General features: G+C 39.5%; 1 protein-coding gene across 4 annotated transcripts in view; it reads left to right on the top strand.

Annotated features, from left to right (window-relative positions):
- The window catches only part of traf1 (TNF receptor-associated factor 1), a 42,331-nt gene that overhangs the window by 20,162 nt on the left and 8,299 nt on the right, over positions 1–13,870 (top strand). For all 4 annotated transcript variants that reach the window (XM_020511609.2, XM_048613328.1, XM_048613329.1 and 1 more), the window contains 7 exons: positions 14–112; positions 5,260–5,421; positions 6,017–6,088; positions 6,726–6,794; positions 8,968–9,492; positions 10,385–10,562; positions 13,158–13,306. In XM_020511609.2, coding sequence (XP_020367198.1) covers positions 14–112; positions 5,260–5,421; positions 6,017–6,088; positions 6,726–6,794; positions 8,968–9,492; positions 10,385–10,562; positions 13,158–13,306 — 1,254 coding nt within the window. The remainder of the gene's footprint in view (positions 1–13; positions 113–5,259; positions 5,422–6,016; positions 6,089–6,725; positions 6,795–8,967; positions 9,493–10,384; positions 10,563–13,157; positions 13,307–13,870) is intronic.

Raw genomic sequence — 13,870 nt, 5'->3', positions numbered from 1 at the left:
TTTTTTTATTTAGATTTTCAGTGATGCTGCAGTTTCTAAAGAGATTTTAGATTTGAAAGTACATTGTATCAATCCTGGATGTACCTGGAAAAACATATTGAAAAACTATGAGGTGGGTTAATTAATTAGTGAAAAGTTTCCAATCTTAAAATTTAAAGTAATTGTCATGTGTCAGTTGTCACATGAAAACAGGACCAATTGATAGGAAAAATAATTATTTTCGTTTCCACCTTTCTACAACTTTGGTGGATTTCACATGGTGAAGATGGCAAGTTAGCACAGCATGGTTCATGCTCTTAAAAAGACCCCACAGTGTTATCTTTTCAAATACTTGAATCCCCAATACCTTACATACAAGGCAATCAATATATGGATTCCTTTGAGTGAAATCAGGTCTAAATTTATACAATGATAGGACAATTTTAATACAGAAGGAGGCCATTCAGCTCATCATTTCTGTGGCAGCTCTCTGTGTGAGCAACATGGTTAGCCCTACTCCGCTGCTTTTTCCCTGCAGACAAGTAAATGTGTTCTCTTTAGGTGCTTATCAAAACTCAGATTAAATCAATCTCTAACACAGTCCAAAGGTCTGCATTCCACATGTGAACCACTCACTTTAAAAATAAAATTTCCTCTTGTCACTGTTAGTTCTTCTGTCTTTCACCTTAAGTCGGTGTCCTCAGGTTTGCTGCCCTTCCAACAATGGGATTTTTTTTCCCTACTCTTTTATGGACCACTCATGATTTTGAAAACAGATGTGAAATCTCCTCTTAAATCTTCCCTGAGGAAAACCTAGCACCTGCAATTTATCCGTGTAACTGAAGTCTTTAATCCCTGGGATAATTCTTGTAAATGTCTTCTGCACCCTCCTTAATGTATTCACAATCATTCTTAAAATGTGGACCTAAATTTGGACAAAATACTCCAGTACAGGTGAAACCAGAGTTTTGGAAGCTTCATCAGAAGCTTGCTTTTGTACTCCATGCCACCATCAAGATGGTGCTGGAGTGGGGCTCCTAAGCTGAAGCTCATCCATTCCGAGCACTTTTTTTTTTTCTTTTTACTCACCCCTTTTTTTGAGCTTGGACAGTATCAGTGATTGCAAAGAATCCCAGCGCGGATTTGAATGGGCCCAGCATGGACCTTGACGGCAAGGGGCCCAGTACAGACCCTGTGCAGCGAGGGAACCTAGTGTGGATTTGAGTTGGTCTAACGTGGACCTCGCAACAACGAGCAAACCCATACTTACTTTTTTGGACGAGCACAGGAGCAAGCTTTGGAATCAGCAGAGGCGACATTGGCGAGGTGGCCCAGTGGCAAACGATGGCGCCTGAGGATCAGCTACTTCGTTGGTTGGATCAGACACGGGTGGCAAAACGGTGGTGGAAGGGCATCAGCCAAGCTAGACCCAGCAGCGAGAGATGCTACTCTGACATTGGTGGGTCCACACAGGTGGCGGTGGCAGAGACGGAGGAGAATCGGCCAAGCAGCAAAAGATGGTGACCACACCGTTGGTTGGGTCCAGTGTAGATGGTGGTGAAGGAGGGACGGTGGCACAGCCGTTGATGATGAGCTGATTCAGGAATGATGGACTGATGCGGTATAATTTAAGTAAATGTGAGGTTATTCACTACGGAAGCAAAAACGAGAAAGAACATTACTACCTGAATGACTGTAAATTGGGAGAAGGGAGTGTGCAGTGGAACCTGGGTGTCCTTGTGCATCAGCCACTGAAAGTAAGCATGTAGGTGCAGCAGGCAATAAAGAAGGCAAATGGTATGTTGGCCTTCATTGCGAGAGGTTTCAAGTACAAAAGCAGGGATGTGTTGTTGTAGTTATACCGGGCCTTGCTGAGGCCACACCTAGAATATTGTGTGCAGTTTTGGCCTTCCTTTTCCGAGGAAGGATGCTCTTGCCCTCAAAGGAGTGCAGCAAATGTTTACCAGGCTGATTCCGGGGATGGGGGTACTGATTGTGTGTGGAGAGATTGACTAGGTTGGGATTGTTTTCACTGGAGTTCTGATGAATGAGGGGGGATCTCATAGAGACTTATAGAAATCTAACAGGACTAGACAGGGTGGATGCAGGGAGGATGTTCCATATGGTGGGTGCATCCAAAACCAGGGGTCACAGTCTGAGGAATCAGGGTAGACCACTTAGGATGGAGATGAGGAGACATTTCTTCACCCAAAGAGTGGTGAGCCTGTGGAATTCATTACCACAGGAAGCAATTGATGCCAAAACATTGAATGTATTCAAGAGGCGGCTAGATATAGCACTTGGGGCAAGTGGGATCAAAGGTAATGGGGAGAAAACAGGATTAGGCTATTGAGTTGGACAATCAGCCATGATCGTGATGAATGGCAGAGCAGGCTCCTATCGTCTATGGTTCTGTGACTCTCTTTAAAGCTACATCTTTTGTTCTTTTATTCTTATAGAATAGAATCTTATGGAATCCCCAGTGTGGAAACAGGCTATTTGGTCCAACAAGCCCACACCAACCCTCTGAACAGCATCGCACACGGACCTTTTTTCTTGAAACTTTTTCTAATTCTTAAAACTATTCAAAATAGCGCAGGATCTTGGCAACAGTGGAAAAGCTTTTCACTGTATTTTACTGTTCTTCTTACTGTAAAATACATGTGGCACTAAAGTCATTAATTCATTATTTACAAACATAGAATCCTAAATGGTTTTTAAAATCACTTTCCTAATTTTTCTGCCACTTTCAAATTATTTGTGCAGATGTAACCTCAGTTATTTCTTTGTTCTACCCACCATAGAACTGTATCCTTTATATTGCATCTTTCTTTTCTCCCCCATACCAGGTTGTATTACTTCTCAAAAACTGAAAAAACTGCAGATGTTGTAAATCAGGAACAAAAACTGAAGTTGCTGTAAAGGCTCAGCAGGTCTGGCAGCATCTGTGAAGAAAAAAATCAGAGTTAACATTTCAGGTCTGGTAACACTTCCTCAGAACATACTGAGGAAGGGTCACCGGACCTGAAATGTTAACTCTGATTTTTCTTCACAAATGCTGCCAGACCTGCTGAGCTTTTCTGGCAACTTCTGTTTTGTTCCTATATTACTTCACACTTCTGCATTAAATTTCATCACCTACATTTTTGCCCATTTCACAGCCTGTCCTCTTGAAGTCTGTCAACTGCAGGCAGGATAGAGATAATGCTTTCAAGTTTTGTGTCACTTGCATACTTTTATTATGCCTTGCACACCCAAGTCCAACATTTAACACCAACATTTAATATAGATAAGAAAAGTGTTGGGGTTAAATGTGTCTGCAACAGCAGTTCTTTTCCAAAATAGATGTTGTTGACTTGAGGATATTTTATTGGTCGAGATCCAAAATTTGTTTCCGCCCAAGATATTCGATAGAAACATTTTAAATCTTCACAACAGTAAGAATTTTGGTTCATATACTTAAATTATCTAAAGTTCTGACTTTTACTGACCTTACCTTTGGCTTTTCGTAGTCCTACCTTGTAGCATGCTTGCCACTTGCATTGTGGTGAAATATTAGCACTGCTTTACGTTTGCTTCATGGATAGCTAAGACTATATAAAATTGTATTATTTCTTTGAGATAAAGTATGCAGTACTGCTTTTAAAAAGATATCAGTGTTTTGATTTTAACTGCAAAGTATAATTTCAGTCTAACCATAGAACATAGAACAGTACAGCACAGTACAGGCCCTTCGGCCCACGATGTTGTACCGAACTTTTACCCGAAACCTAAGGTCTATCTAACATCCACTCCTACCTTATACTATCATCCATATGCCTATCTAATAGCCGCTTAAATGCCCCTAATGAGGCCGACTCCACTACCCTCTCCGGCAATGCATTCCACGCCCCTACCACTCTCTGAGTAAAGAACCTACCTCTGACGTCTTCCCGATATCTACTTCCTTTCACTTTAAAACTATGTCCCCTTGTAAAAGCTACCTCCACCCTAGGAAAAAGTCTCTGGCTGTCTACTCTATCTATACCTCTGATCATTTTGTACACCTCTATCAAGTCACCTCTCATCCTTCATCGTTCTAAAGAGAAAAGCCCTAGCTCTCTCAACCTTTCCTCGTAAGACCTTCCCTCCATTCCAGGCAACATCCTGGTAAATCTCCTCTGCACCTTTTCCAACACTTCCACATCTTTCTTGTAATGAAGCGACCAGAACTGGACACAATACTCCAGATGTGGCCGAACCAGGCTTTTCTACAGCTGGAGCGTAACTTCATGGCTCTTGAACTCAATCCCTCTATTAATGAAAGCTAACACACCATACACCTTCTTAACAACTCTATCCACCTGGGTGGCAGCTTTCAGGGAACTGTGAACATGAACCCCAAGATCCCTCTGCTCCTCCACACTGCCAAGAATCTTTCCGTTAACCCTGTATTCCACTTTCAAGTTTGTCCTTCCAAAATGAATCACCTCACACTTTTCAGGGTTAAACTCCATCTGCCACTTCTCAGCCCAGCTCTGCATTCTATCAATGTGCCTTTGTAACCTAGAACGGCCCTCCGCACTGTCCACAACGTGACCCACCTTCGTATCGTCCGCGAACTTGCTAATCCACCCTTCCACTCCTTCATCCAAATCATTTACAAAAATCACAAACAGAAGGGGACCCCAGAACGGATCCTTGTGGTACACCACTCATAACTGAGCACCATGTTGAATATTTTCCGTCCACTACCACCCTTTGTCTTCTAAGGGTCAGCCAATTCTGAATCCAATCTGCCACATTTCCCCCTATCCCATGCCTGTTTACCTTCTGCATGAGCCTACCGTGGGGAACCTTATCAAACGCCATAAGGCATGATTGGTAAATTTGAGTAATGGGTAATCCAAAGGCTTGAACAGTGGTTATCTGATTTTTAAAAAACTAGTCATGAATCTGGTATTCATTTTTCAAAGAAAGGACCTGCTGAAGGCTGTTAGACTTTTGTTTTTTGATTTTTTTTACCTAGAGGTTTCCACTACTTTCTTGCCTCTTTTTCCTTTAATGGAAGCATGAGAGCTATTGTATCAAATGTTTTAAAGGTGTAAACTATGTTGTTTTTGGAATCTAAGCATTAATTATCATCTTATACCTAAAGTCTAGTTTTGAAAAAAGCAATAACTGTTTAAGATTTTTGTTTAGATTTTGAGGTGCATGTTGCAGCTTCTCTGTAAATTCCATTTCTGTTATGTAATTGAAATATTTGTATATTGACATCAGTAACTTCTTTGTCCTTTCTAGGATCACATAACACAGTGCGAATTTTCCCTGATTCCTTGTAGTACAGGTTGTGGATCGATGATTTTAAGGAGAAAGCTGGCAGATCATTTGGAAAAAGAGTGTAAAAACAATATGACAGAATGTCAACGATGTGGTGTAAAGATGTTTCTGAAAGATTTGCAGGTTGGCTGGCAATGTTTCTTTAATGTAGAATAATGTTTCAAGTGAAACTAATTTTTATGTAATTTTATCAGAATTTCATAATTGGTATTTCACATAATTTCCAATAATTTTCTTGTGTAATATTGAACACTTGCACTTTCATCGTGAGTTTCTAATAACCTTAATTTAAGCAAGAGTTTGAAACCCTTGTGTAAAGTCTTTTGGAGGGAAATTTATTCAGAAGTCTGCACTATTAAAATGCTAGACATTTATTTCTGTAAAGTTGCATCAAGTCTACAGTACAGAAAGGGGCTTTTTATCCTGACTGGTTTTTGCAGATGAATTTTTTTTTTAAAGGACTATTAAAATTTGCAGAATACCTCCTAATACAATTTTTTTTTCATTGCATCTTCATTTATTACTTAAAAGAATAATTGTGATTTTCTTCTGCATCCCAACAAAATCCCAAATACCTTTTTGTTTGGAAAAAAATGTTTGTCTTAAATAGTGGAATATTTTATCAAGATTGGTTAAATATTGGAACTTTATTTCTCATTGCTTGCTTGAGAAAGTAGAACAAAATTCACCCTGAATATTTTTCCCTCTCAAACACCAGATGCACGCCTGTGAGGAAGTTTCTACTAATGAGAAGAAAACATTGAAAGGTGAATCAGCCAGTAAAGAAAAGGTAAGACTTTTGTTAATTCACTGTAATTGGACGAGGATGTATCTCTTGACCTGTAAAACCGAGGAAGACAACAGTACCAAATACATGTGGGCATCGCCGCCTGCAAGATACACTTCAAGTCTCACACCATCGTGACATGGAACACATTGCCTTTGCCTCACTGTCACTGGAGCTCCCTTTCTAGCAGAACTGTGGATTACCAACATTTACAGGACTTCAGCCGTTCAACAAGGCAATTCACCAAAACCTTCTCCAGTGCAGTTAGGAATGAGCAATAAATGGTGGTTAGTCAACAACAGCATCCCATTAATTAATTTTAAAAAAACAATCTGACTACTTTCTTATAACTTTAAAAGGAGACATTTTCCTTGTTTTCATAAAATAATTTCATTGAAGACATTAGAGCTGGTCTCAAATGTATAATTCTTGCTTCTGTATTCTATACAGTGAGTGGTAGAGTTGGTAGAATTACACAACACCTAATAGTTGCAATACTGGTGAAAATATCATTCCTCGAAATGTCACTGTTCTTCTTCACTTCAAAGGAGAAGGATTGAAATGTTTTTCTTTCATTTATTCAAGTTTGTAAAAACAGGAATTAATGTAATTTCATTGTGTTGTTTACTTGTTTTTACAGTTTCGGCCTCCTGGAGGAAACCGTACCCGTGATAGCTGTCGTTTTGCAGAATTGGGATGCAATTTCAAGGTAAGAGGTTTTGTTTTTAAAAAAGCTTTAGTTGGAATTATGGAAGTTGATCTCCTTTTATAAACTTTTTCCACTTCTCCCAACCTGGGATTTAATGTTAAAAGGAAATAATGAACGTGGGGGGAGAAAATGGTACTTCTGCCTAGAATTGCATGTGCTGTGAAGATTGGATTCTTAACCTTGTTTGATTTTTTAAAAGAAATCTTGTATATCTTTCATAGTATAATATATCCCTGAAATAAATATTTTGGACAATGTTTTCTATGCAGTTCTAAGTCAGGAACTGAGACCAATGTTTTAACATTTCTTATAATTCATTTACCATTTTGTAGGATAAATTAAATAAGAAATTTCAACTATACTGTAAAGATCTGTAGACAGGGTAAAGAATCTGACTTACTACCTTCAAATTCTTTGTGAACTTGAAAGCAAAAGTATTAACTAGTCTTAAAGTCACTCTTCAAAAACCTGGTTTCCTTCCCTTCCATTTTATGATATTTCAACAACATGAAATTTGTCAAATGTTTTACTTTAAAGTTTATTTCTTCTTTGGTCTTTCATCTTTGAGATGAATAATCTCCACATTTTTATATAATCTGAATTATTGAATTAAATTAATATCCTGTTTTCTTCACAATATAATGATTTGCACAATGTGAATCTAACCTTCCTGAAGTTTCATTCTTGAGCCTGGCTCCCTCAATTTCTCAAACCTGCAAATGAGAGCACTGTATGTAAAATAGTGCAGCAATATGGATTGGCCCCATGAGGAAGGCCACAAGCTTCTTGACACTTCATGTAAAAGCTGTGAGAATACCATAAGTTAAAGATCAAGGACAATAATATGGAACTGAAAAACAGAAAATGAAATTAAAGACATAATTACGTTATTGCTCTGTCCGATATCATACTAATAATGTAACAGTGTAAGTTTTGTTTTTTATCTGTTCATGGGTTGTGGGTATCACTGGTTAGGCCTGTGTTTATTGTCTTATTGCCCTGGATAAGGTGATGCTGAGCTGCCTTGTTGAACCACTATAGTCCTTAGGAGTCTCAGTATGTTCACAGTGCTATGAGACAAGAGGTTTCGGGGTTTTGACCCAGCAACAGTAAAAGAACAGTGATAGAGTTCTACGTCAAGATGGCGTGCGGATCAGAAGTGAAGTTGCAGTGGTAGTGTTCTCACACGTCTACTGCCCTTTTCATTCTAGCTGACAGAGATCAGGTTTGCAAGGTGCTGTTATAGAACCAGTAGTGATTTACTGCAGTGCATATTGTAAATGGTACACACTGCTGCCATTGGGTCTTGGTAGTCAGTGGAGGGAATGAATTTTGAATGTCAAATGGGGTGCCAGCCAAGAAGACTACTTCATCTTGTATGACATTAACTATCTTGAATGTTTTGTGGAGCTGTCCTTGTTCAGGCAAGGAAGATTATTCCATCTCACTCCAGATTTGTGTCCTTTACTTAGTAGACAGTCATTAGGGGGACGGAACGTGAGTTACTTACTGCAGAATTCCGAGCCTCTGACCTGATCTTGTCGCTACAGTATGAATAAGGCTAGTTCAGTTTCTTGTCAATGGTAACCGCAAGATAAGGGGGTATTTGGAAATGATGATGCCATTGAACATCAAGGTGAACATCCTTTGTTGGAGATAACCATTGACTGACTGACTGGAACTTACGTGACCAATGATAATTGGCACTTATCAGCCCAAGCCTGGATATGATCCAAACCTTGCTGCACATGGATATCAATTGCTTCAGTATCCAAGGAGTCATGAATGGTGTTGCACGTTGTGATAATTAACAACAATCCCCATTACTGATTTATGATGAAGGAAAGTCATTGATGAAACAGATGGAGATTGTTGGGCCTAGTCTAAGGGACATCATGCAATGATATAATGGGACTGAGGAGGCAATGGCCGAGAGGTATTATCGCTGGAATATTAATCCAGAGACCCAGGTGATGTCCTGGGAACCTGAATTCAAATCTAGCCATGGCAGGTAGTGGAATTTGAATTCATTAAAAATTTGAGTCTAATGGTGACCATTAAACAGGTTGTCACTCAGGTTTCATGCAAAATGTGAATTCTTGTGATCTTTTTTAAATATCTCATTTAACTAGCAGTTTTCAGCTAAGCCAACTTTTTTTTAATAAAACTACAGGGCGGCAAAGAGCGTCTCAAAGATCACGAAAACTCTTCAGTTGTTGCACATCTTGCGTTAGTATTTCAATTTGTCAATACTTTGAAAACCAGCCCTCTGCAGAATTCCAGCATTGCTAATGGTCGCAGTGATCATTCATCAGTGATTTCTCTCCCATCAATGATTGCTGAACTACAGTTCAAAATCCAACAGTTAGAGAAGAATGTGCTGTCTTTGACCTCCGAAGAGTCTTTAGCTTCCTTGCACACCCAGGTTGCTGTAGAATCAGATGGTGACTTAGAAACTGATCATTTTGAAGGACCTTCCTGTTCTAGTGAGTTTTCAGATTTGCAGACAGTCCCGTATTCTGGTCAGACATTGACAGAGTGTCGAAATAAAGTTGATACTCTTGAACGGAAAATTCAGACATTTGAAAACATTGTGACTGTTTTGAACAGAGAAGTAGAAAAAACCCAAACTACTATGGATGCATTTGAGAGACAAAGCAAGATTGACCAGGATGCCATCAGAGCCTTGGAGCGAAAGGTAATAGAATCTATTTTCCTGTATGTTTATCTTGTATGCAAACAATAGTCAACCATTTTGCAAAAAAAACCCTCTAAATCTGATGTGCAACTGGATGGAAAATTCATGAAAAGTTGCAATCTAGTGTTCTTAATCTTTTGATCTGTTAACAACCTAAAATTGATGCTGGTTTCAGGACCTTCTGATCTAACCAAGGATATGGAAAGACATCATAACTTGACCACATTTCCTTAACTTCAGATTTTTTTCTTGACCATTGTCTGGGCACAGTTACAGGCCACATATTAGGAGTTATGTTTGATGTACAAATTATAACATTGCAACTTCTTAACCCTAGAAATTGCTTTGGATCCTCATATACCTTTTTTAAATTTAATTGAAAAATAAGCATTACAAAACATTGGCTATGCTGCTGGATATATAAATTGGCTGAACAGGTGCAGTGAGAACCCCCCCCCACCCCCAAAATAATTAAATTTATTCCATAGCTCCAGACTACAACATACAAGTGAAAGTGGAGATATGACAGTAGCAGCTTAGTTCACTTCTATCACAGGGTTGACCAGGAATCTGTCCTCTCTTACTACTGCATGCCATTGGAGTATGTTGGAAAGATTTACAAGTTTATACTCGAGCTGTTCAACCCAGTTACAAGCGTACCTTCCTCGAACAACAAGCTGTAGGAGCAAAGGTTGAACCCAGTGGCAGGGACGCTACCAAATGGACCACAAGACTTCCTGTTTGAGCAGTACGAGGCTCAACTGTAACATTAGTAGAGAGCAACACACTAATCACAGTTAAAAGTAATCCACTACAATAACAATGTGAAGGTGTTTGTGAAAATATAATTTCAATAAAGTTTTTAAAATTTTGTTTAACACTTTATTTCTAGGTTTCTGATCAACAGCATCTCCTTGCTTTGAAAGACGTGATTATCAATGAATTCCGTTTGCAAATGCTTGCTTTGGAACAAACCTCTTATGAGGGAATATTGATGTGGAAAATTACTGATGTCAGTAGGAAACGCCAGGAAGCCATTTCAGGCAAAATAACCAACCTCTCCTCTCCAGGTACATACTTTACTCATAAGTTCTGCAGTATTTGAAGGTGAGGACATGTTTGTTGGTATTCCATTAATTGGGATGTTCCTGGTTACCAATCAATGAAAAGAGAAAATTTTCTCGGTTCACTTCATCAGTAGCCTTGTTTTCCTCAAGCTTCCTTTTCGACTGTACCTACCTTATGATACTGAGACTAGGTTGAAGACTTGCTCACCAAGCCAGTGTGTTTGATTGCAGACGTTTTGTCACTCTGCTAGGTAACATCGTCAGTGCAACTCTGGTGAAGCGTTGGTGTTCTGTTTATATGCCTCAGTTTTCCAGGGTGGTTGGCATCACTTCCAGTTCTTTTTCTCAGTGGTTTGTATATTGGGTCCAGTTCAATGTGTTTGTTGATGGAGTTCCGATTGGAATGCCAGGCCTCTAGGAATTCCCTGGCGTGTCTCTGTTTGGCTTGTGATATTATGGATGTGTTGTCACAGTCAAATTCGTGTCCTTCTTTGTCCGTGTGTATTGGGACCAGTGAGAATTAGTTGTATCTCTTGGTGGCTAGTTGGTGTTTGAGTATCCTTATTGTCAGTTTTCTTCCAATTTGGCCTACTTAAAAAAAAAAACACAAGCGGGACAGAACACCAATGCTTCAGTGGAGGCGCACTGACGATATTACCTAGCAGGGTGATGAAACGTCTGCAATCAAACACACTGGCTCGGCGAGCAAGTCTACATCCTCATTCACAACCTGAGCTACAAATCTTCTCAAAAGCTTTATGCTGAGACTAAGACTACTCATCTGCTTTTCTCAGTCCTGACATTTTGCTTTTCTACTCTCTTTAAATTATCACTGCGTCCTTTTCAAGGATGTTAATTTATAAGCAATGGTGAATTTATTATTATTGATTACAGACGCAATGAAGCTGACAGCAGTGTTCTTGTAATAGATTCATGTTACTGGCTGGGCTGGTATCTGTTGCCCAACCCTAATTGTCCTTAAGCAGAGTGGTTTGCTAGACCATATGAAGGCAGTTAAGAGTCAGTACATTTCAACGATGAAGCTGAATTAAATTGCATTTTCAGTGCCAAACTTCCTTTGAATCTTTAAATTCATTTTATTGCAACTAGTGTTTACTGTGTTACAAAAGCAATATATTGTCAATGCTGAACACCTGAAGTAAATACAAAAATGCTTGAGAAACACGGCAGGGCTAGCAATATCTGTGGAGAGAGAAACCAAAATAATATTGCCAGGCCAATATTGCTGTCTGCTTTGGACTGAAGAGAGTTGAATGTTTAATGGGTATTATACTGTTAAGAAAGAGAGGTGGTGAAGAAAGAGGTAAGCAAAACAGAAACGAAGGTCAAAGAAAGGTTAGATGGTGTGAGGAGATTAAATATTAAAGGTGTTGTAGAACAAATGGTGGTTGTCCTTGATTGACAGGGCCATTAGCCTTGTCCAACCCATTTCCTGCACTTCTCTTCCTCCCAGAACCACAATATGGTTCACATTGCCAGATGATCAGCAGCAATGAGGTGCCCACAGAGCAAGATGCTAAACTAAGAATATGGGCATAACTTGCAGTTACAGACCAATTTAGCAGTTGTGAAATAAACTTCTTTTGAGTTTTGAGTAAATTGAACCTATGCCACATACCAATCCAGTGTGAGAATAGTGATTATGTGTTAAGGAAGACCACACAACAACTTCACTTTTACTTTCCAACACCAGTTTCTATATATAGAGGATTATTTTAGTGCAGGCATGTAGGAGTCCAATCAAGGCAAAAGCTTTATTCTACTGGTTGCACACAAGGATACAGCTTGAGAGAGAAACTTCAATAAATGAAGGTGTTTTTACATTTTTTATACACTTTTGCACTATACCATTTTTCACATGATCATAGTTCAAGATAATTACAATGTCGATTTCCCATTAGAAGGTCCCAGTTAAGATGAATGCGTTCTATTGCAAGGCTAGTCCAACTCCTGCTGTGCCCATGTCCAGTGACCATGTCCCTTGAAAATGCAAACAGGTTTCCATTTGCAGCAATCATCTCTTAGTTAATGAGTTTCTATTTTTACATACATAGGTGTGGTTGTCTCTCTTTGTGTAGCTAAATTGCTTATGTCTCCTGGTGCAGTTGTGAATTAAGCTTGCAGTCATTGTATTTTGTTTTAACCCCTGAAGCATCAACCAATGGTCATCCCACACTAATCTCCCAGCCTACTATATACTTGTGTGCTGTCCTTTTTGTTTTCATTTCTGCAATTTCTTCACAACACCTTGGTCCACTCCGCTATCACCATAACACCTTATCTCCTTTCACCTCCGCCCCCAACCCCAACAAAACACACGAGCTCGCATCTCTTCCCATGCAGTCAAAGAAGTTGTAGTACTTGCCCTTTAACCCTCTCTCCCTCACGCCTCTCTCTCTCGCGCCTGTCTCTCTCTCTCTCGCGCCTGTCTCTCTTGCGCCTTTCTCGCGCCTTCACTCTACAGATGCTACTATATTTGCTGAGATCCTCCAGCAAATTTTGTTTTTATTTTGGTGATTGCATGTGTTTCTCAGCAAGATTTTTACTTAGTTTTTGATTCTTTATTTCTCCCCCCAGCGTTCTACACCAGCAAATATGGGTATAAGGTGTGTATGAGAATTTATTTAAATGGAGATGGAACAGGCAGAGGAACTCATATCTCTTTGTTCTTTGTTGTCATGAGGGGCGAATATGATGCTATGCTCCATTGGCCATTTAAACAAAAGGTACGTGGAATATTCAGCTGAAATTTTAATATTAATACTTCATGATCCGTGTTCACAATCACCTATGTAAATTGGCAGAATTTACAGAAATGATGAGCAAAATTACTAAAACAAATGGATTGCAATGGTTCAAGATGCAGCTGACCACCACCTAGAGTCATAGAGTCATACAGCACGGAAACAGACTGTTTGGTCCAACTTGTCCATGTCAACCAGATATCCTAAATTAATCTAGTTCCATCTGCCACCATTTGGCCCATATCCCTCTAAACCCTTCGTATTCATATGCCCATCCAGATGCCTTTTAAATGTTGTTAATGTACCAGCCTCCACCACTTCTTCTAGCAGCTCGTTCGATACACACGCCACCCTCTGTGTGAAAAAGTTGCCCCTTGGGTCCCTTTTAAATCTTTCTCCTCTCACCTTAAACCTATGTCCTCTCTAGTTTTGGACTCCCCCCACCCCAGGGAAAAGACCTCGGCTAATCACCTTATCCATGCCTGTCATGATTTTATTAACCTCTTAGCCCCTGACACTCCAGGGAAAATAGCCCCAGTCTATTCA

The sequence above is a fragment of the Rhincodon typus genome, chromosome 28 (assembly GCF_021869965.1).
Source record: "Rhincodon typus isolate 14 chromosome 28, sRhiTyp1.1, whole genome shotgun sequence".
NCBI classification, from domain to species: domain Eukaryota; kingdom Metazoa; phylum Chordata; class Chondrichthyes; order Orectolobiformes; family Rhincodontidae; genus Rhincodon; species Rhincodon typus.
Note: the sequence above shows the minus strand (reverse complement) of the source record. Positions and strands in the feature narration are given on the sequence as shown.